The 23,837-nt window shown below is 40.0% G+C and overlaps 1 protein-coding gene across 2 annotated transcripts; it reads left to right on the top strand.

Moving 5' to 3' along the window:
* Positions 1-589: 589 nt before the first annotated feature.
* CDH11 (cadherin 11) lies at positions 590-22,900 on the top strand. Of its 2 annotated transcripts, XM_054389737.1 has the most exons (11): positions 590-817; positions 2,534-2,828; positions 3,596-3,715; positions 4,865-5,032; positions 7,517-7,704; positions 9,191-9,444; positions 10,889-11,025; positions 11,238-11,359; positions 12,834-12,951; positions 20,941-21,192; positions 22,404-22,900. In XM_054389737.1, the coding sequence occupies exons 1-11, from the start codon at positions 590-592 to the stop codon at positions 22,898-22,900; spliced, it is 2,379 nt and encodes a 792-aa protein (XP_054245712.1). The 2 variants fall into 2 exon arrangements, with proteins under 2 accessions (XP_054245712.1, XP_054245713.1); XM_054389738.1 differs by lacking the exon at positions 3,596-3,715 and having other exon boundaries at positions 749-817.
* Positions 22,901-23,837: the final 937 nt, after the last annotated feature.

The following is a 23,837-nucleotide window of genomic DNA, read 5'->3' as shown; positions in this document are numbered from 1 at the left end:
ATTCTAGAGAAGCAAATATCTTGGTATCTATCTTATATCTAAACATGTGGCTTAACAGCTTATATCTAAGGCTTATATCTAAGCTCCAAAGAGAGCTTAGACCTAAATTAGGTATTTTGACAGTTACCTTGCATCTTGGGCTAAATCCATTTGGAAGGATCGCGAGAGAATATGATTCTCTGTCTTTCAACTTCCCTACCCAGCAAGTCAGGAGATTTCACAGGGTGGCAGATGTAGCCAAACACCAAACGTGCTCATTAGTCATCATTTCACATGTATTCATATATTTCAATCTTCTTATTGTCTTGAAATTTCCCCAAGGTGTTTCTAAGTTTTGTTTTGCTCGATAAAATTATTTGTTGCAACTCAGAAACATGAAAGATCTGACAGTCTTCTCCTTTTTTGCCTTTCTTTCAGGAATTAAGCTGGGAAGCCGTGGAGCATTAAAGTGATGTGTTCAATGTGTGGTGAAGGCATCCTAGGTGCAGAACGTTTGGTCTGAAACTTTTCACTTAGCTCCAAACCTTTTGACTTCCAAGGTGGAAGGGGGAGATTCTTGGATACTCCTGTGCCTACACAATAACCAAAAATGAAGGAGGACAATTGTTTACATGCTGCTCTTCTCTGCCTGGGCATGCTGTGCTACAGCCACGCTGCAGCTACAGACACACTGAACCACACAAGGCCATCGCTTCATGGGCACCATGAGAAAGGGAAAGAAGGACAAGTTCTGCATCGTTCAAAAAGAGGATGGGTGTGGAATCAGTTCTTTGTTATAGAAGAGTACACAGGACCAGATCCTGTACTAGTGGGAAGGGTAAGAAAAGTTTTCTTGTTGCTTCATCAGTTACTGTAGTTAATTTATATTATTATTTTGTAAGTTGCCTTTTTTTTCCCCCTTGCCATTCATTTTCTGCTGTATTAGCTTCCTCTTCAGCAGCTACTTATTCACCTAGAATTAGGCATTGTAGCCCAGTTAAGGTGCTAAGGAAAATACTACCTAAGTGAATATATTCTTTCCATTGACCTCAGCACTGTTTGAATGAATGTGTGCAAGGTCTTATTTAACACAACATCAAGAACCACAGCAACCACTTCAGCATCAATATGTCTCAAGAATACCTGGTGTCATTCTTGGGTCTTTAAAAAAAAAATTAAAAATTAAAAAGTTTTTAAAAATTTAAATTTTAAAATTAGTTTTAAATGTAAAATGGAAATCATAGAATTGTTTTGGCTGGAAGAGACCTATAGGATTATGGACTCCAGCCCTTAACCCAGCACTGCCAGGGCACCACTAAACCATGGCCCTCAGCACCATAGCTCCACAGTTTTGAAACCCCTCCAGGGATGGGGACTCCACCACTGCTCTGGACAGCCTGGGCCAGGCCTTGACAGCCCTTTTGGGGAAGAAATTGTTCTTCATGTTCAGCATGTGTAGCTTGAGGCCATTCCCTCTCATCCTATCAGCCCAGTGCTGGCTTGGAGACATGGCCAAGCCCTCACCAAGAGCCTTTCCTGCCCCTTGTAGTGTCTAAACTCAAGTGTACTGCTCAAGAAGCATCTCTTCATCCTTCCATTTCAAGTTATCAGTCAAATTAAGTATATGAGGAATATGTACAGAGAGATCTGTATCTGAGTGCACATGGATATGTGCACACATCCTGGACTGCTGTTTTTATTCTAACACTAACAGAACATAAATGCATCGATAAACCAATACATTTGCCAGTTTATAAATGATCAGCAGAAGTGTGTTGACTTAATCCCAGCACAAAGAGTGGAGAAGGGAATAAATGACAGCAAATAAGCATTCAGGTTTAAAAGATGATTAGTGTTGTGCAATTGGTGGATGTCAATACGAAATCAGTAGATCTGCAACTCCACTCAGTGTTTCCCTCATTCTTCAAACTGAAGCATGCATGGCAAAAGTAGGAATGTTTAGTAAGCATTTGTACCTTCTTTTATTTTAAGGAGATTGTCATCAAAAACTAGTTGGCAATCACTGATTGGCTCATTCGTTGCATCTCTAGCAGAATATGATTCCTACAAAGTGTATAAAATCCTTGTATTGGCTCTTCCAATTTCATTTGAATAAATGAAATTTATCTTCTCATGTATTTCTCTTAAATCTCAAAGCTTAGGTCTCAGTGGCCCACTGCAGAATCACAGAATGTTAGGGGTTGGAAGGAACCTCAAAAGATCATCCAGTCCAACCCCCCCTGCCAGAGCAGGGTCACCTAGAGCAGGTCACATGGGAACACATGTGGGCAGGTTTTGAGTATCTCAAGAGAAGGAAGCTCCACAACCCCCCTAGGCAGCCTGTGTTGTACCATGCAAGTCTTTGCAGGCAGTTTCTCTGAATGCAGAGCAGATGTGTGCACAGCATGTGCCCCAATATGGGTTATTGCCTGGTGTAAGACAAGGTTTTGAAATCAACAAGAATGACAGTGACTTAATGAACACTTTTGTGTCATAAAGGCATATACGAATGGTACAGCATCTTGTTAAGACGTGTCTGTTTGTTGTTTTGTAGCTTCATTCAGATATTGATTCTGGAGATGGAAACATTAAATACATTCTCTCAGGTGAAGGAGCAGGAATCATTTTTGTCATTGATGACAAATCAGGGAACATCCATGCAACAAAGACACTGGACCGGGAGGAGAGAGCTCAGTACACTCTGACAGCACAAGCTGTAGACAGGAACACTAACAGACCTTTGGAACCACCTTCTGAATTCATTGTGAAAGTTCAAGATATAAATGACAACCCACCTGAGTTTCTTCATGAAAACTACCATGCCAATGTGCCAGAGAGATCAAATGTAGGTAAGTACTCATAAATGTTCCGTTCCTGGCCCTATGAAGGTGGTGGCAGTATGTCTTAGTTTTATCTATTTCTTATAATCTAGACATTTGGAAAGTAAAATTTACTTCATGCTCAGCCAGTGACTCAGTCAATTTATCTAATCTGCTGACCAAATCAAGCCCTGCCCCAGCTACTGACTGTCATGCTTGAAGTAGCTCTCAATGCTGCTTAGAACAGGACCATTTCCTCCTGGGAAGCAACGTGAATGTCCCCTGGAATTTATAGAGTGTGAATCCTCTGGGGTAAACATCAAGATCATTCCTTTGGCAGAGCTGCGTAATAAAGCTAAAGAGTTACTGCCACACTATTCCATTTTCATCTCCTGTTAGAGCTTGTGTCAATCTCAGACACTTCTACAGGAATTAGTTCTCTGAGACTTACTGAGGAAAATGTAAAAAGAAAACTGTTGTTTGGCTGTCTAATGACAGAAGCAATATAATGCTTAAACTGCTGAGGGAAAAACCCATAATGGTGCAGCATGACTGCTGACATTTATATCTTCACTGCTTAGAACATTAATCCACATCCCAGCTGGTGGCAAACCTTTTTGTATGACTCTGTTTTGTTGGATATGAATTGCTGAGTAATTTTTCTTTTCGTTTACTAAACCTGGAAATAAAAAAGTTAAGAAGTAGTTCTGCTGTGTGACTGAAAGCTTCTCTGCATGGTTCTTACAGGCATCTTTGACTCTGACAGTATTCCTTCTGGGTTTGCTTTCCATTTTTAGGTACATCAGTTATTCAGGTAACAGCTTCAGATGCTGATGATCCTACCTATGGGAACAGTGCCAAATTGGTTTACAGTATTCTTGAAGGTCAGCCCTACTTCTCGGTGGAAGCTCAAACAGGTATTATTGAGCACTTTGTTTGAGTAGGACCTCATAAGTGGAATACATTAAAATGAAGAACTGACTGTTCTGACTGAGGCAGTACGGTTTGGTGTATTTACTGATTTGTTTCAGCAAAATATCCTTCATTCTGCTTAGAATCATAGAATGGTAGAGGTTGAAGGGACCTCTGCAGATCACCGGGTCCCAGCTCCCCTGCCAGAGCAGGATAACCTAGGGCAAGCCACACAGGAACACATCCAGATGAGTTTTGAAAGTATCCAGAGGAGAATCCACAGCCTCTCTGGGCAGCCTGTTCCAATGCTCCAGCATGCTCACAGCGAAGAAGTTTTTCTTCATGTTGAGGGGGAACTTCCTGGGTTCTAGTTTGTATCCATTATCCCTTGTCCTATCACAGGACACCACTGAAAAAAGCCTGGCCCCTTCTTCTTGACACCCACCCTTCAGATATTCATAAATTCAATAAGATCTTCTCTCAGGCTTCTCTTCTCCAGCCAGAGTAAACAGCCCCAAGTCTCTCAGCCTTTCCTCATCAGACAGATGTTCCATTCCCTTCATCGGACACTCTCCAGTATGTTCCTGTCCCTTGTGAACTGGACACAATACTCCATCTGTGGTCTCACCTGGGCAGAGCAGAGTGGGAAGAGAACCTCCCTTGATCTGCTGGCCATACTTTCCTTAATACACTTGATTCTAGCTGAGCTCTTTTGCAGGTTTGTCCCGTCTCTTCTGGGTACATTACACTAGAAAGGTGACACTATTTCTTTTGTGGTATGGCATGGCGTGACAGAGATGGCAGGGGCTGTGCTGAACTGCCATTTTCCAGACTTGATCTCTGTTCAGCTGTGTTGAGACTCAATGTGGCCCTGGGCAGCCTGAACTAGTTGGAGGTGCCCTTGCTGACTGCAGGAGGGTTGGACAAGGTGACCTTTGAGGGTCCCTTCCAACCCAATGCAATCTGTGAAGCTGTGAGCATATGTTCTACTTTCCTTGCATAGCAGGACACACAGTGATGGGAAAACAGAATCTGCACCATCACCACCAAAATTGCTGAGTTTTAATACATGATAAAACCACAGTATCCAATCATATTTTTGTGATGTGAACCTGTGTAGAATTGATGTGTTCCACATTCTTTTGCATTCATAGGAATTATCCGCACTGCCCTTCCAAACATGGACAGAGAAGCTAAGGAAGAGTATCACGTTGTAATACAGGCAAAAGATATGGGAGGACACATGGGAGGCCTCTCAGGGACAACCAAAGTGACAATTACACTTACAGATGTCAATGACAACCCACCAAAGTTCCCACAGAGTAAGTAGTAAATATGAGTAAAGGTCTTGTTGCTACTAGTCCTGATGTTTGTGTACTGTTAGACGAACCCAAAACTTCAGAGGTCGGACCAGATGGTCCTTGAGGTCCCTTCCTACCTGGCCTTCTGTGATTCAAAAGGCAGTAAAGGAGGAATGATCTCAGCACACATGTGAACAGAGAAAGATTGTTTATATAGAGCTTTAGTATCTGGATTATTTGTTTTGTGTTACAAAGTGAGGCATTTTTTTATGGTCAGGTTTAGATTGCAAAAAGTTTCATAACTCCACACTTAATTTTTGAAACTAATGGAGCATGATGTGTTAGAAATATTAGAAATATACCTATGGGATCATTAGAGAGACATAGTCTGGACCTCTCTGTTAATGGAGAAAGAAGCCCCATTTCTTGAGGGGTCTCTGGTCTGTTAATATTGGTCAAAAGTACTAGAAATTGTTCCTGGCCCTGCTGCAGTTTCACAATTTTTGTAGTTACAGGACAGATGTAAAAAACAGTTTGAAAAAGCAAGTGGTGTTTTCACAGGATCACAGAATGTTAGAGATTGGAAGGGACCTCAAAAGATCATCTAGTCCAACCCCCATGCCAGAGCAGGATCACCTAGAGCAGGTCACACAGGAACTCATACAGATGGGTTTGGAATGTCTCCAGAGAAGGAAATTCCACAACCTCTCTGGGCAGCCTGCTCCAGGGCTCTGTCACCCTCACAATGACTTCTATAAACATTTTCAGTAAACAGTGAATGTCCATGAGGGCAAAAGTTAAGACAAGATACTCCTCAAGACTTGCATTTACCTTGGCAATGCAAACTAAATTCAGTACAATTGCATTTTTTTTAATCAATGGTTGGAATGTTTTGCTGGTGGTCAAATGAAGTCCTTTTCTTTATACCTGTGCTATTTACTTTCAATGTGGAAAATTAATCAGGGCTGACATTAACAGATTCACTCTTCACAGCTGGGTGAAAATACATTAATGGACCTACACATCTGTTCTGCATTTCATCTCTGCATGGTTTGGGGTTGTTATTTTGGAGTCCAGTGTACATACCATAGCTGTTTCTCCTCTGTCCTGAATCTGTCTCTCTAACAGCTCTTTTTCCAGTCTTGCAGCTTCCTGGACCCTTATGCAAGAGCTTAAATGACAAAGCCAGTTCCTAACTGTGTAAAAAGAAAAATCTATCTTAGAATTTTCTACCATTCTGATAGGAAAGTGCTGAAAGTGCCAGGTTTTGCATACCTCACAAACATCCCTTTTCACAAACATCCCTTTTCACACTAAATCCTGACCTGGGACTCCAGTATATGGTATTTTGTTGAGTAACTCCAGCAAATGATGGATTTTTTCACTACAAATTCAAGCTACATGACTGAGTGTTTTGGGAGAAGATTAAAAATTATTAGAAGTGCCTAAGAGCACTTAATCATTCACCCCCAACTTAAAACCTTAACTTGGAATGGTTTTTAACTCAAAGCCAGATTTTGACCTTTTTCTGTAAGCAGCCGAGTGCTTGATTTTTTTTTTTCAAGTATTTTCCTTTTTCCCTCTTTTTTTCTTTCTTTCTCCCTCTCTTTTTTTTTTTTTTTTTTTTTTATGTTCATTGCTCCAACCCTTAATGAGTTATGTGCTTAAATTTTGGATTCTGGAGTTAATGACCTATTTTGATGACATGTGCCAATTGTTCTTATGGGTAATGAGCCAAGTCCTTGCCTGGTGTAAGTCTCCTGATGTTCCTGGGGTGCTTATGTATCAACAAAACAATTATGGAGAAGAGAATAAATTTTATTTTATTTTATTTTATTTTATTTTATTTTATTTTATTTTATTTTATTTTATTTTATTTTATTTTATTTTATTTTATTTTATTTTTGTTTGGTTTGTTTTATTTTGCCTTTTCTTCAAATTTATTAATTCTGATGAAGTGTTAGAAAATGCTGACTTGGATTTGCACATAGAATCATAGAACATTTTAGGTTGGAAGGGACCTTACAGATCATTTATTCCAATCTCCCTTTCATGAGCAGGGACACCTCTCAACTAGACTTGGCTGCTCAAGGCTTCATCCAACCTGGACTTCAACACCCCCCCCACAAAGGAGGCATCCATACCCTCCCTGGACAACCTATTCCAGAGTCTCACCCACCCTCATGTTGAAGAATTTATTCCTAAGCTCCAGTCTAACCCTGCTCTCCCTCAGCTTCAAACCATTCCCCCTTTTCCTACTGGTAGACACCCTCATGAAAAGTCTCTCTCAGGTCTTCCTGTAGGGTCTCTTCAGGTATTGGAAAGCAGCTCTAAGGTCCCCTGGAGTCTTCTCTTCTCAGAGGACTTACTTCGCAGAGCACTCCTTCAGGAGATTTGAAAATGTAAAAATATGTCTGTGTTTATTTGGAACTTACAAGCTAAATGTGTAAATGTACAACTGGAGAGCAGACTGCACTCTTAAATGCTTCTTTTTCCCTTCACCAGGTGTGTACCAGATGTCAGTGTCAGAAGCAGCTGTCCCAGGAGAGGAAGTAGGAAGAGTGAAGGCCAAAGATCCAGACATTGGGGAAAATGGCTTAGTAGCTTACAGCATCATTGATGGAGATGGCATGGATATGTTTGAAATTACAACAGATTATGAGACTCAGGAAGGTGTTGTAAAGCTTAAGAAGGTGAGTAACACCTGCTCCTGGGTGGCATCCTGTGTGGCTGGCAGAAGATTTGCTACCAAGGGCTTTACCACATGAGCTAGAATGTCAGTAAATGCAATTTCACTCCTTTTGTTTCTAAAGCTGTGATTAACTCTTTAATATTCCATTTCCCCATTAGCTGAATTGGAATGGAAGAGAATAACCCAGAAGAGTTACATAAATACTGTACAGTGGATTAATTGCTCAAACTAAATGAGTTCATAATAAAAAATCACGGTAAAACACCATGCTATCAGCTTCATTGTTAATGAAGTTTTGCCTAGTGCTGATAAGTAGCAGACATTCACTGTTGCTTTATGTTCAGTCTGAACAGCCTCATGCCCTCTAGTTTGAATTCTTCAGCTGTGCGTTGTCCACAGTATTGTTCTGAAGGAGTCACAGGCTATGAGAAAAGCAGCAAACAGCACTGAGGTGATTTCATGTAGAGGCAGTCAGTCTGATCTTTTGAAATGTTCTTGTTCTAAGTTTGCAAATTATAAATCATCTTATTCATTCATTAAGCATTATTATTTGGTATCTTGATAGCTATTGTCCCTCTTGGAGATAATCAAAACTCAATGGAGAAGGCAACATAACTTCAAAGCCTGCCCTGCCCATCAGGGCAGTCTCTCAAGGAGAGACCCAGAGACCTTCTCCGGTCAGACCCCTGCTGTGGTTTAGTTTCTGTGTGTGCTCTATAGGTGGGAGGGTATCTTCTGTGTATTTTAAAACATGGACAAACTATCACACCACTCAGTCTGTGGTGATAGATTGTGGCTAGCACCTGCATTTTGAGGCTCCCAATCCTGCAGCTCTCTAGTTGTTTGATGTCAATGACAAAGCAGACATGCTGTGACTTTGATCAGGCCCCCCACAAGAATTATTCCAGGGGGCATTATTTCACCTCCCCTTGTGTAAAGCACTGTGGGATCTGGGGAGAGAAAGAACTGCAGAAATGAAGGCACTGCAAACCATCTTCATATTTTCCTAACAAATTACTTAATTTCTCTGTGTCCTGTCTCATGAGGCAGCTAATAACAACTCCAGCCATACCCAGATCTCTAAATGAATGCCTGTCAGCTTGGGTTAGACCAAGCCTAACAGTTTGTGGTTACTCCTTTCCTAACCATTGTTCTTTTTGTGCTACCTGGAAGGCTGTGTGAGGAAAAGGTTAATTTTCCCAATAAAGGTGACTTTCTGAGTGATTCAGCAAGCAAAGAGCAAGACAAGGACTCTGTTGGGATATTTTGAGTGTCTTCCTATGCTGCTCCATACATAGAATGTAGCTCCTTCCATCTGAGTCTTTGTTTTTAAATGCTTACATTTCAGTCCAAGCTTGTTGACAGATGCTCACGTTTGTTTTATGTCATTGGATACTAAAGGACTGCTTGATGCTTTTACACTCTAATTCTCCTGACTGTGGAATGCTTTGGCTTCTTGTTTTTTGTTTTTTTGTGTTTTTTCACAGCTCTTAGATTATGAAACCAAAAAGTCCTACAGTCTGAAGGTAGAGGCAGCCAATGTACACATTGATCCTAAATTCATCAGCAATGGGCCATTCAAGGACACAGTAACAGTGAAGATATCAGTGGAAGATGCTGATGAGCCACCAGTATTTTTAAAGCCAAGTTATATTTTTGAAGTACAAGAAAATGCAGCATCTGGTACTGTGGTTGGAAAAGTGCATGCCAAAGACCCTGATGCTGCAAACAGTGCTATAAGGTATGCTTCAGCTGGCTGTTTCTTTCTAAACCTTAGCTTTTAGGATTGTTATGCAAGTTATACAAGCACAGTGATACTCTAATTTCACCCAGGACATTAATAATTTTAAGTACAGGATATTGGTTTTATTTCTTGTTCCATAAGCTATCAGTTTCTCAAAGCTCCTATCAGTAAGAAATCACATCATAACTATGTCTAACTACAAGCATGTCTGTGTTGTCAGACTCCACTCTAAATTGCATCTTCTATAAAATAAAAATGCCCTGTGCTGTTCTCACAGCATAGGTTTTGTCAAAATATAAAAATCTAGGCAGTAGTTTAGAGATTATGTTGAGTAATTGTTAAGAGTTAGTTGTTAATTGTAAAGCACTTAAAATCATAGCACCTCTAAGGCTGGAAAAGGCCTTTAAGGTCATTTAGTCCATCCATAACCTAACTACTATGACCACTGAACGGTATCTTGAAGTGCCCCATCTACAGCTTCTTGAACACTTCCAGGGATGGTGACTCCACATCTCCCTGGGCAGCCTGTTCCAGCATCTCACCACTCTCTCAGTAAAGAAGGTTTTCCCAATGTCCAGTCTAAACCTTCCCTGACACAACTTAAACCCATTTCCTCTCATCCTATCACTGGTTACTTGGAAGAAGAGACTGATCCCCACCTCACTCCAACCTCCTTTCAGGTAGTTTCAGCAATAAGATCTCCCCTCAGCCTCCTCCAGGCTAAATAACCCCAGCACCTCATCCTCTCCTTGTATGATACCCTCCAAACCCCTCATCAGCCTTATTACTCCTCACTGGACACATTCCAGGACCTCAATGCCTTTCCTACACAGACCTGCTTTCAGCAGTTACGTTGCATAGTTCTTTTATATTTTGTTTGTCATGTTCTCAGTGTAAATTCAATTCTGAAGCTCTGGTTAATGGGTATATGTTGAATGAATGAATGAATGAAATGTATTTCAAAGAACTGCAAGGTGAAGACATGAAAACCAGAGCTGTGTAAAGCTGTGTAGGTAATGGAAGGTAGAATCTGGTATGATCACTTAAACATTCTGAATAGTCCAAATATCAGAAGACTTAAAAGCTCTTAATGATTAATGTGAAACAGAAGAAAACAGAAATATTTCAGTAGCTATTTGATCATGGTTTATAAGAGAATGAAAATAAGAGACTATGTGGAGACTTTAACAGAGACTTCAAAGAACAGCGATCTTCACTTAGTACAAATATTCTGATGCAACAATTGTTCTAAATGTAGAAAGCAAACAGAGAAATCTCCTCTTAAAAGAATGCACATTGTCCCTTTGACAGTGATAATAAAGGCAACAGTAAGTGTGTTACTTCCCCTTATTTCAAAATAATAATAATATCAAACTAACTTGGATGCATGAAGCTACTCAGTCCTTCTTTATTCTAATTCCTGGTGCTTAATCTTCCTTAGATATTCAATCGACCGACACACAGACCTTGAAAGATACTTCAGTATTAGTGCAGAAGATGGCAATATCAAGACAATAAAAGCTTTGGATAGGGAAGAAATGGCTTGGCATAATATCTCTGTCTTTGCGGTTGAAGTCCGTAAGTATTTCACTGAGGTGTTTCAGAATCAGTGCTATAAATTCTCCTGTTTCCTAATTGTGTTTGTTTGCTAAGTGCATTAATCTCAACAGAAATCCTATTCATAGCCCATTTCCTTGTCACCTGGATACAGCTGGGGGTTTGGGTTTTTTTTTTTTTTTTGAGGGGTTTTCCTGCTTCTGTTTTATGTTGCTTTTGTTTTACTCCCACAGACAAACAACACCAGGAAGCCAAAGTTCCAGTTGCTATTAAGGTCATCGATGTCAACGACAACGCTCCAAAATTCGCAGCAGCCTACGAAGCTTTTGTCTGTGAGAATGCCCGAAGCAATCAGGTATGGCTGTGCCCCACCACCTTCCCTGGGCAGGAATGGCTTTCCTCAGGGTGTTGGTAGCCCAGTTGTGTATTGGCAGCTCAAATAAGTGGCAACAAACAAAGATTTATTTAGAAATTTTGAGCAAGATGCCTAGAGCATCCAGAAAGACATGTCACTGTGCTTTTATTTGGAGCTGCCATCAGCAGATACAGTGCTACCTGCAGGGAATAGGTCTGCTGTTGACTGATTATCCATCATCACATGATAGCTGGGAGCAGCTTTCCTAGTCAGGAGCCTGTTTTGGATATCACAGAAATCATAAAATCATAGAATGATTTGGATTGGAAGGGACCTTAAAGATCACCTCATTCCTACCCACCTGCCATCTCCAGAGACACCTGCCACTGGACCAGCCTGCTTTAAGGCCTTGAACACCTCCAGGCAGGGGATATCCACAACCTTCCTGGACAACCTGTTCCAGCGTCTCACCACCCTCACTGGAAAGAATTTCTTCCTAATCTCCTGTCTGAATCACAGAATCATAGAATCAGTCAGGGTTGGAAGGGACCACAAGGATCCAACCCCCCTCCCATGGGCAGGGACACCCCACACTAGGTCAGGCTGACCAGATCCTCATCCAGCTTGGCCTTAATTTCCCCTCTTCCAGCTCAGACTCATTGTCCCTCATCCTATCACTACAAGACCTTGGAGAAAGTCCTTCCCCAGCTTTCTTGTAAGTCCCCTTTAGGTAATGGAAGGCTGCTCGAAGGTCTCCCTAGAACCTGCTCTTCTCCAGGCTGAACAGCCTCAACTCTCTCAGCCTGTCCATGCAGGGGAGGTTTTTCAGTCCTCTGATCATCTTTTTGTCCTCCTCTGGACCTGCTCCAACAGTTCCATGTCCTTCTTGTGTTGGGGGCAGCAGAACTGGCCGTGGTACTGCAGGTGGGGTCTCACAAGAGCAGACTAAAACGCACAGTAAAATACTCAGCCTCCCATGGGAAGAGTCACAACGCAAAGCTTTAGACTTTACCCTGTAGATTAATCCCTGAAGGATAAATCTGGAGGCTTCCCTGTGAGGGAGTTGTTAGCATATAGAAGTGTCTGCACAGGCTCTGCACTTTTGCAGTTAGTGCAGCAATTTGCAAAGGACGTTATGCTAACTCCCTTTGAGCTGCTGAGTTTCCTGCAGAATTTTATTTAGTCTGTTAAGTTCTGATTAGCAGATACTGGTACAGAAGAATCTCTGTGTGGGCATCCACCTTTACATCTAGAACCCTGTTGGTTAAATAGAATAGAAAATAAAGATTGCCTAGACTAGATTGGAGTTTGCTCTGTGTTTCTAATTGCATACACTTGTGGAGGTATTTGTGGGGGGGAAGGGGTTCTGCTATTTCCAAATGTTTTTGTTTCTAGGAGATTTCTCAGAATGTTCCCTCTTTGTGATGTACCCAGAGAAGGAGCTCTTTGTTGACAGAGTATTTTTCATTTGCAGCAATTTATTACAATTAGTGCTGATGACAAGGATGACTCGGCCAATGGACCAAGATTTATCTTCAGCTTGCCACCTGAAATTATTCATAATCCAAATTTTACTCTCAGAGACAACAGAGGTTTGTGTGAAGATTCCTTTTATTCTAGAGCCCAGTGAAATGACTGAAGAGTAAAAATACTGGCCAATGTAATGTCATGCAACAATGTTTTCATTTGCTCTGACAAAGTGTCTGTTTTCCAGAGATTTAGGGAAGGAAGGTGGGAAAAATAGAACTGAAATCCAAGGAATGTTGCTTAACTCACTTTCATTTTCTTGAGTACATATTTCAAATTACATAGTAATATCCTAGATGAAAAATCCACTGACATTTGGCCTCCTAGGAAGAGGGTAAAAAACATTGCCAAAACCATTCCCCAAATGTAATTGGCAGATATCCTTGATTTAGAGAACAGTTACTTGCTAAAGTAAAATTAGCTGAAGCAGGATAAGTTGTTAGGTTGGTTGTATTTGTTCCTGTTATTACTCTGCTTGCTAGTTTTTATAGATCATGGATCACAAGAGACCTGGACTAGATTCCTAATAGAATAAAACCACTGCCACACTAAGCTTTTGTGAAAAATACAAACGTGGATTTCTGTTGAGAAACAGGCCCAGACTGGGTGTATCTCAGGCTGAGGGTATCCTGATCCCTTTGCCAAATTTCTGTTCAGGCCTTGCATAGAATCACAGAATGGTTTGATTGAAAGGGGCCTTAAAGGTCATCTAGTTCCCACCCCCTGCCATGGGCAGGGGCACCTCCCACCAGCCCAGGTTGCTCAAGACCTCATCCAACCTGGCCTTGAACATCTCCAGGGAAAGGGACATTCACAACCTCCCTGGGCAACCTGTTCCAGTGTCTCCCCACCCTCACTGGAAAAAATTTCTTCCTACTCCCTAACCTAAATCTTCCATCTTCCAGCTTCAATCCATTACCCTTCATCCTGTCACTACAAGCCCTTGTAAAAAGCTCCTCCCCAGTTTTCTTGTAGGTCCCCTGCATGTATCAGAATGCTGCTCTTAGGTCTTCCTTTTCTTCTCCAAAGCGAACAGCTCCAACTGTCCCTACAGGAGAGGGTCTCCAGCCCTCTGATCATCTTTTTGGTCTCCTTTGGACCTGCTCCCACAGTTCTATATCCTTCTTGTGTTGGGGTCTCCAGATCTGGATGCAGTTCTCCAGGTGGTGTCTTATAAAAGCAGAGTAGAATGCTCAGTAAAACACTCTGCCTGTTATGGAAAAAGACACAGTACAGTGCTTTAGACTTTACCCTACAGATTTATCCCTGAAGGATTCCCTGTGAAGAAGAGAGGTTGTTAGCATAAGGAAGTTGCTCTACAGAAGTCTCTATAGATTGATGTTAAAATGTTTGAAATGTGTAGACAAAAAAACCCAGGCATAGGTGAGCATCAAAGCTGACTTGGTCATCTAACATGACAGCACCAATGAACATAACTTGCTAGAGGGGTGTAAACAGAAAAAGACAGATTTAGCCATTCTACATTATTTTTTCTATTTATTTAATGATAATCAATATTCAATTGTCGTTCATTATTCGTCATTTTTCTGTAAAGGGAAAAAAAAAAACAAAACCAAACCAAAAACCCAAAACCAAACAGCTTCAGCTTCTAAGAAATTGATTTTAGTTAACAGACTTTAATGTTTGATGGAAAGTTGACTCTTTTCTGAAAAGCAGAACTCAGCTGAACTGCTTTAAATAACGAATCCAAGTGATTTCTTCTAGATTGCTAGAAGTGCAAAAGGCAACATCATCCAGAGCCATGATTTCAGTAAAAACGTCTTTTCTCTCAAGTGTTATGTTGTGGCACGCTTTATATCTGTATCAGCATCTGAAGGGGGAGTAATTACCATCAGAGCTCCCAATCAGAATTTCTGCTGTTCTTGAAGGATCAAAGTACTGTTGTTGCCTAGTGCTTGACACTTGTACATACATAAGCAGTTCATACAGGATGCAGTGGAGGGGCTGTATTTATTCTCTTTAAAGCAGTAAAACAAAATTCTTGAAAAATTGATGAATGTATTTGCAGAGAGAAGCAAACAATAATTTTGCCTTTTTTTTTTTTCTTGAGACTGTGAGGCCAAGTTTCTCTTTAAAAATGGTCACCAGATCAGACTGGAGATGGATTTGATTTTATGATATAACAAAGGAAGCATAGGTGCTCTGATACAGCTGCAGGCAAATGGTATTAAGCTTGCTGACTCCAGCCAATTCCACTAATCCTTCATTTCCATATGCAGTGAATTAATTCTTTTTTTTGATGACTAAGGTAACCCAGATACAAACGTTCTCTAATTGAAACGATGAAGTCAACTGAATGCAGGGACTGGGCCTGATAATACTGCAAAAGGTTATTTCAACAAGACAATGTTTAAGGATTGAATCTTCCTGTAGAATTTCTTGTTTGGAAAAGGGATTGTGTAAGGAAATCCATCCATATCCATTGTATCTGGGGTTTTTTTGTACAGTCTTCAGTGCAGTGATGCCAATTTAACTATTTCTCTGAAGGTTTATGGTAAGCTGTGGTAGAGAGTAAGTTAGGTTAGTCAGTAAAGTAAGTTGTGGTAGAGAGTAAGTTATGGTAGTTAGTGAAGTAAGTTATGGTAGGGAGCAAGTTATGGTAGAGAGTGAGTTATGGTAGTAAGTACAGTAAGCTATGGTAGAGATCAAAGTTTAGAAGTTGAAGTTCTATGTACTTCTATATACAAACCAAGCTTGCCAGAGAGAGTGTGCTGCCATTTGCAAGTGAAATAATTTACATGATCATTTAAAGGGTTTTTCTTTCAGTTGTAAATCTGAGTAGTTTATATACCATGCCACCACTTTCAGATGGAATTGCTAGTTTCAAAGAAAAATGGCTTTATTGACTGAGAAGAACAGTTAATGAGAACTCCAGTGTCTGGGTCTGTTACAGAACTTTAAAGTGAATACAGTCCTGTAATTATCATTTAATAGAGTTTCTTTCTACCACCTCCTAAAAGTAATCACACATTGCAGTGATCCAAAAAATGTGATCACATTCTACATCCTATTAACAGCCTACTGTGTTACCAAGTTTTTCAGCTGAGACTATCTCCCATAGAAAACATGAGATAATGGCTGATCCCACGCTGTGATATAACACTGAATTACTTTTGTGCTGTTTACTTACATTACACCACGTAAATAACTAGCACTGGGTTTGTCCAGGCTCTGCTCAATTTTACTCCCCTTGAAGTCAGAGCTTCAAAAGAGCAGCAGAGGCTCACGACACTTCACAGCAGAGAGATGGATTTTTAGCAAAATCATTTCCTGCTCTTAATCCTGCTCCATCCTAAACTGAAATGCCCTCAGCTTGGGCTCACTCACCTTGTGGGCAGGCCTGGCAGACAGCCAGTGTTGCTGGAAGGATTGCAACCACTTCGCTCCTGACTCTGCTGCACAAGGACGAATTAATACTGCAAAAGTGAGCTGTAGGAATGTTCTCAGATACACAAAACAGTGCTTTTCAAAGACAAAGGAAATTTGTGAGTCCATTCAAATCAGTGACTTAAGACTCGCTTTTTAAATAGAATCACTGAATGTTGGAAGGGACCTCCAAAGATCAATTGGTCCAACCGTGCTGCCAGAGCAGGATCACCAAGGGCAAGTCACACAGGAATGCATCCAGATGGGTCCTGAAAGTCTCCAGAGAAGGAGACTTCACAACCTCTCTGGGCAGCCTACTCCAATCCCCTGGTTCTCAATTCTAATCTTTTAATCAAGACATTTTGAAACATAAGCATTAAACTTACAGGACTTTGCCATGGATTATCCACATCAATTGCCACTGCCTGCTAATGATGTTAGACAGTTGGACCCCTGAAATTGTTTATGCTTCCTGCTGAATCAGCACTCACATTCTGATACTGGTGATAAATGTTCACACTGCAGTCAGCTTCTTTAAGCTAGAAGCCTCCTCACACAGTAGATATATTAACAAGTCCCAAAAGGTATGTTACGTTGGCCTGCATGTAGAGGAAAAATCAGTAAGGTCACCAGAAAAAAAAAAGATGAAAGTGAGAGGTCAGGAAGATCACTCTAAAGATCACCATAAAGCAATGCAATTTTAACTTCTAATTGTGAAGATTTCCATGGAGAGTCAAGGTAATCTTCACTTACAACACTTTTGGGCATTGAATATCCCCTACAATAACAGCTGGAAAAATGAAAGTGTCTGTTTTCCTGAATGGGGCTGAGGTGGCTACTTTCATTTCTTTTGTCTTGTGTCAAGCCCCGTTGTTTTTGTTAGGAATGTCAGTCAAGTAGCTCCCATATGTGTTCAGTAATAGTTTGAAGCTGGCATTGACATTTAACTACTGTTTCTTGGCTTTAAAAATGCCTTTATACCTGGATTATAGCTACACTCTGGGGACTTGAAAGTAATGAAAAAAAAAAAAGAGGGGTGAGAATATTAGCTAGGATTATATGTTATCTTTTATCTAAGTAGAAGTGTGGGTTTTTTTCCCTCTTATGGGTATTATGTTTTCTTCTGAATGTGAGAAGTGAGGATAAGCAGGAAAAAAAAGTGTAAAATAAGTTTCTTTTTAGTCTTGATACATCATAGAACCATAGAATGGCTCAGGCTGGAAGGGACCTTAGAGATCATCTGCTAGTCCTTTTGCAAGACTTTAGCTAGGCATCTTGATAGGATTTTTCCTTCTTCCTTAAAAAAAAATATATATAAAACTAGAAATCACTTCAAGTTAAACCGGTTGCATCACCTGCTGGATCAAATTCAGCCTTAGTGTCATGTAATTGATTGCAGTGGTGTTGACCAGTCTGCTTAATAAGTGAATAATTTACTATCCTTTTCCTATCTCTAGTTTGGAATGCTACTTAAGCTGTTAAAATTCAAGAAGGGTGGAATAGGATGGGATGGAATAGAATGGAGTGGAATAGGATGAAATAGAATGGGATGGAATAGAATGGAGTGGAATAGGATGAAACAGAATGGACTGGAATGGAATGGAATGGAATGGAATGGAATGGAATGGAATGGAATGGAATGGAATGGAATGGAATGCGGAAGAATGGACCAGAATAAAATGGAGTGGAATAGGATGGAATAGAATGTAGTAGAATCATAAAATGGTAGGGATTGGAAGAGACCTCTGGAGATCATTGAGTGCAATGCCCCCAGCCAAAGCTGGATTTCTTAGGGCAGGACACACAGGAGAAGGAGACTCCACAACCTCTCTGGGTAATATAAGTAGAATATAGAATAGAATAGAATAGAAAATGGAAAAGAAAATAGAATAGAATCATAGAATAGAATAAGAACAGTAAAGAAAATGCATAGCCAAGAGATTAAATACACTTATATATGCTCTTGCCTGTGTTTCTTCCCACATTTCAGCCTCCAGGCAGTAGCAGCTCAGCCCACTATTAATGTTCATATTCTTCAGCACAAGGATTATCTATCCTATTGTGTGATCTTTCATTTAATAGATCAGATTTTTGCTCTCATATTGAGGAAATGAATTATTAAATGCATTTTAAAGAACCTTGTAGAATAGTTTTATTCTCTATCAATATATATGTACACACACATATATTAGTTCAAGTATCAGGTGATGAATTAATAGATACTAGATGTGACATTTCTATTTATACCAAGTTTTTATGAGGCCATTAATTTAAAGTTCTAAAATAAGACTTCTATTATGCACACAGTGACACCAGTAATGTCTTTCAAAATTGGGGTACCACACTTATGTTGCCTGTAAACATGCAATAGGTTAGACTGAAAGAGAGAGGAAGGGCACCTTCAAACCCCACAAGTAATAAATAGTTTAACCTTTATCAACTTTTCTGTCCTTAGCAAATACGACCATCATGTAAAGGAAGAGTTAAAAGGATGGGTTTGATCCAGGTGTCATTTTTGTGAGGCCTCAGCATCAGCAAGAACTCAGTTCTGTGATACTGAAGTAACCACACTGGGCATCAGGTGTGGTGGGCCTGGCAGGAGGGGTGTAGATGTGGGGAGATGAGTTAATATGGTATGTACCAGACAGATCATAACTAGGACAGGCCTAAAAAAATATTAAATCATCCTTCCTGGTGTGATGTGCCGCAGTTCCTAGTGGGAGAGCCAGACAAGCAGGGCCCTAGGACAAACACCTTCATCATCCCATAAACTGTCCTGTGTCTGCCATCATCCCAGAACTTGTCCTGCATTAGAGGTGCCGCCTGTGAGGCTGGTTAATATAAGGCAAGAATACTTATCTTCTGGGATAATTTATTCACAAACTTTCATGGAAATAGCAGTGATTAGATCATTAGGAGAGGTTTTATGATTTGCATTATTAAATTCTGGAATTTGTGCTGACTCTTCAGCAGGAAAATGATTAATCTTCTGCAGGACCCCGAGGCAACAGTAAAATGGGTACTGGTGGAGGTGAACAGCCCTCCCTCCATAGATAGAAGAATCATTCTTTACTTCTATTTCATCTTCAGAGATAAAAGAATCATTCTTTTCTTCTATTTTATCTTGATAGATAACAGAATCATTCTTTTCTTCCATTTTCTTTCCCTTATGTAGGGAGGAATAAAGAACATGGCAAAACACAAAAGGTTGTGTCAAGCAGATCCTCATCCTAAAATGGTTTTTGAAGGGCTGAAAACCACGGATATGAGTGTTTCATTTTATTTATGTCAGGATGTTTACAGTTTTACAAACTTTGGTGCAGTCTGAGATCTGAGACACAGGGAGCACAACAAAGAAGGGCTGTTTGTGTTTCTTTGACGTTGCCTGGTGTGGCTGGGAGCAGGAAGCACTGGTGTCTCATCTCAGCGTTTCATCTCACACACTTCCCTTTCAAATGCTTTTGCCCCTGAAAAGGTGAAGGACTACCCAAAAATGACCTGTGCTGAGATGGGAAATTTGATTTCCATCCCCTGCACAAGGAGGGGCAACCACTCTGTGAGAACAACTGGAAATAATGTCAGAGAGGAACTTTAACTCTTCCTCATATCCACAGAATTTAAAAGGTGCCCTGTGTGTGTATGATCAAACTTACTGAATCCTGGCTTTGGGAGTTTGGGTGGAAACCAGCTTCTGCTAAAAATATCCAGGACTTGAGCATTTCTTACTGAAACACAGGGACACTAAGTTTCAAACCTGCTAATGGCACAGTAAATGTTGACTGTCATCTTGATGGATGCCTTATTAACAACCCATTTTGATACAGATTTCTGTTTTCCATTCCTGGTGGTCTGACACCAAGAATAATAAAGCAGAGATTAATAATAATAATAATAATAATAATAATAATAATAATAATAATAATAATAATAATAATAATAATAATTTCTATATATATAATGTATCGTATAAGTTATATTATAACCAATATTTACTATTATAAAAATATTAGTAGTATTATTAATAATAATAATAATAATAATTTTCTTATTATTTATTTTATTGTTATTTTCTTAAAATTATATTGCTATAATTTTAAAAATTAAGAAAAATATAAATGATAGTAAACATTTATATTATTAATGTTTAATAGAAATTATTATAATAATTTTAATTAAAATAATGACAAAAGTAATACACAAATAAATAATAGTAAAGATATATTATTTTAAATTACTTTTTTTAAATAATAGCAATTTTTTTTACCCCCCCTCCAATGAAGACTTTAATTCTGGAAAGAAAGTATAACCAGCTTCAACAGCAGTAGAGTCATTCTGGTAGATGATGAAGTATTGTGACCTCACCCAGAAGTTAGTGGGGTGCTAAAAGGAGGCTCTGACAGAGAATTTTTGTGCTCCTAGTGTTACTCTGATCACTCAAAAATAGTTACTCTTCAGTGTGGTGCTGTATGAATGAAGCACAATACTGTAATTGCACATCAAGGCAAGAATTTGTGCTGGTTTATTGTGCAAATAATGCTAAGACATCTGGAAATTCAGAGCCATTGTTGCAAGACAGATTTCCTGCCTCCTCCCCATCCCCCCCAGTATTTGCTAAGAGGATGACTTTGTGGGAATAATAACGATCCCTCTTTCTCTTCTTTAAACAGATAACACAGCAAGTGTTCTGGTGAGACGTGAAGGGTTTAGTCGCCAAAAGCAGGATTTGTATCTTCTTCCTATTGTCATCAGTGATGGTGGACTCCCCCCTCTGAGCAGCACCAACACCCTCACCATCCGGGTCTGTGGTTGTGACAGCAACGGCTCCCTGCTCTCCTGTAATGCTGAAGCCTACATCCTCAATGCTGGATTAAGCACTGGAGCTTTAATTGCCATTCTTGCTTGCATTGTGATTTTGTTAGGTAAAAACAAAAGCTGTTCTTTCTTTCTTGTGTTAACCTTGCTGTCAGGTCCCAGATGGAGAAATGCGTCTTCACTTCTAGCTTTTATTTTTATAGGAGGTACTGATCTCCCTGGCTGAAAGGCAGTAGCAAACACCAACCAGTTTGTCTAGGTGTGATCAGGGAGTGTCTTTTGGTGGCCCAATAGGAGTTAATCAGGGACACTGTTAAAAGCAAGTCATGACACACAGCTTGAATTTTTATGATCTTCCCTGGATGACAAATTCCTTATTGAGGTCAGCCAGGATTAATGGCTCCTGCCAGCTATTTCCCTCTAACTCCTCTTGTGCTGAAGACAAATGAATGTCTCAGAGGATCTGCATTCAAGGAAGTGCTGTAAAGCATTTCCTGATGATTTGAAAATATTTATATAAAATGGTTTGGTTTGCCCATCGTCATTTTTAATCTTTCTTTTCTTATTTGTTGTAAAGTTATTTGAGAGAAATTTGAAGTGAGAAGGACTGCAACAACAAAGGCATGTGTTTTGAGGGGGCTGCTTAAGAAAAAAAAATCCATTTTCATGGAACTGAAACATGGAATTAGGGTTAAGCTTTGGGCATAGAGGAGAGAGCAAAGATCAGTCTTTGTTTTATTGCAGATATACATGTGATTGGCTGGCTCAAAGGCAGTGTTAGAGTGTTCGTGGGGGCCCACAGATGCTTTTCTTGAATTAGCCTTGAGTTAATGAGCAATTAGTAAGAGCAGTGGTGTTCAACCCAGAGAGAAAACCTCACATCATTATGTTCAGTTCTGTATGCAAACATCGATGCTTTAACCTAGCTGCATATGGTAAGAGTACAGATGTCAGCAAAAGTACATGGGAATCACAGAATGGTTTGGGTTGGAAGGGACCTTAAAGATCACCCAGTTCCAACTCCCCTGCCATGGGCAGGGACACCTGCACTAGACCAAGCTGATCAAGGCCCCATCCAGCCTGGCCTTGAACACATCTTCCTAATCTCCAGTTTAAATCTCCCCTCTTCCAGCCTCAATCCATCCCCTCTTGTTCTATCACTACAAACCCTTGTGAAAAGTCCCTCTTCAGCTTTCTGGTAGGCCCCTTCAGGTACTGGAAGGCCACTATAAAGCTGAGGTGCAATGATGAGTTTAGAAAGGAGCTGCTGTCTGGGAGTGCACTCTAACTTGCTTTGTGTTCGTTTTGTGTCCTGTAGTCATTGTAGTGTTGTTCGTAACGCTGAAAAGGCAGAAAAAAGAGCCCCTGATAGTTTTTGAAGAAGAAGATGTCCGAGAGAATATTATCACCTATGATGATGAAGGTGGAGGAGAGGAAGACACTGAAGCTTTTGACATAGCTACTTTGCAGAACCCTGATGGCATCAATGGATTTATTCCTCGTAAAGACATCAAACCTGAGTACCAGTATATGCCAAGACCAGGGCTTCGGCCAGCTCCCAACAGCGTTGATGTCGATGACTTCATCAACACGAGAATACAAGAGGCTGATAATGATCCAACTGCTCCTCCTTATGACTCTATTCAGATCTATGGCTATGAAGGAAGAGGCTCAGTGGCTGGTTCACTTAGCTCCTTAGAGTCAGCGACAACAGATTCTGATTTGGACTACGACTATCTACAAAACTGGGGACCTCGATTTAAGAAACTTGCAGACTTGTATGGCTCCAAAGACACTTTCGATGACGATTCTTAACAATAAAGTTTAAGATTTGGCCTTAAAGAACTGTGTCTGATGTTCTGAAGAATCCAGAAGAAATGTAAGCAGGTATTTTTTTAACAAATCAAGAAAAACAAATGATCTCATTTAAGTTCGACAGAGAGGATTCCTTTGATTACAAAAAGGACATCGAAGTGGTAAATACTGTGAATTACCTTTTCCTACAAAGGGTAAAAATAGAGAAGTTGGCTGCCAACTTCCCTAAAGGAAAACAAACCACCCACCCACCCACCCACTTAAGAAATCTCAACTATTTAAATGAAGGAAAACGCTCAAAGCGAACCTCCAACTAGGGGACACCTTTTCTGGGTCACGAACGTCTAAAACCTTTTGTCAAAGAAGCTTCCACACGTTAGAAAAGAGAACAGTTCTGAGCTGTAATTTCGCCTTAAACTCTGGACACTCTCTATGGTAGTGCATTTTTAAACTTGAAATCTATACTATCCAGCCAGCTTAAACCCATATGATGTATGTACAGTAAAATGTACAATTATTCTGTCTCTTGAGCATCCGACTTGTTACTGCTGATTCTTGTAAATCTTTTTGCTTATCCTTTCATCTTGAACTAATCCGTGCCAGATATAAAGAGAGAAAACAAAGAAGCAAACAAACTCTGTCTCGTGGCAGTGGGGGAGATGCCCAATTTCTATGTCATTTTTAATGTATCTATTTGTACAATTTAAAAATTCTTATTTTAGTATACATGCGAAATATCAGTATCCTGACATGTAAGAAACGTTACAGCATCACACTTATATTTTATGAACATTGTACTGTTTGCTTTAATCTGTGCTTCAATATAAGAAGCAGAGACTTTGAAATAAACTGATTCTTTTTTTTTCTTTTTTTTTTTTTTAAATCCTTGTTCTGGTTATTAAGCATTTAAGGAAACAAAACAAACAACAAAACAAAC

The sequence above is a fragment of the Indicator indicator genome, chromosome 19, assembly GCF_027791375.1.
Source record: "Indicator indicator isolate 239-I01 chromosome 19, UM_Iind_1.1, whole genome shotgun sequence".
NCBI classification, from domain to species: Eukaryota; Metazoa; Chordata; class Aves; order Piciformes; family Indicatoridae; genus Indicator; species Indicator indicator.
Note: the sequence above shows the minus strand (reverse complement) of the source record. Positions and strands in the feature narration are given on the sequence as shown.

Coding starts and splice junctions, on each gene's coding strand:
- CDH11 (XM_054389737.1), top strand. CDS start 590: ATGAAGGAGGACAATTGTTTACATGCTGCTCTTCTCTGCCTGGGCATG. Junction 9,445..10,888: donor GCTGCAAACAGTGCTATAAG/GTATGCTTCAGC, acceptor AATCTTCCTTAG/ATATTCAATCGACCGACACA. Junction 21,193..22,403: donor TTGCATTGTGATTTTGTTAG/GTAAAAACAAAA, acceptor TGTGTCCTGTAG/TCATTGTAGTGTTGTTCGTA.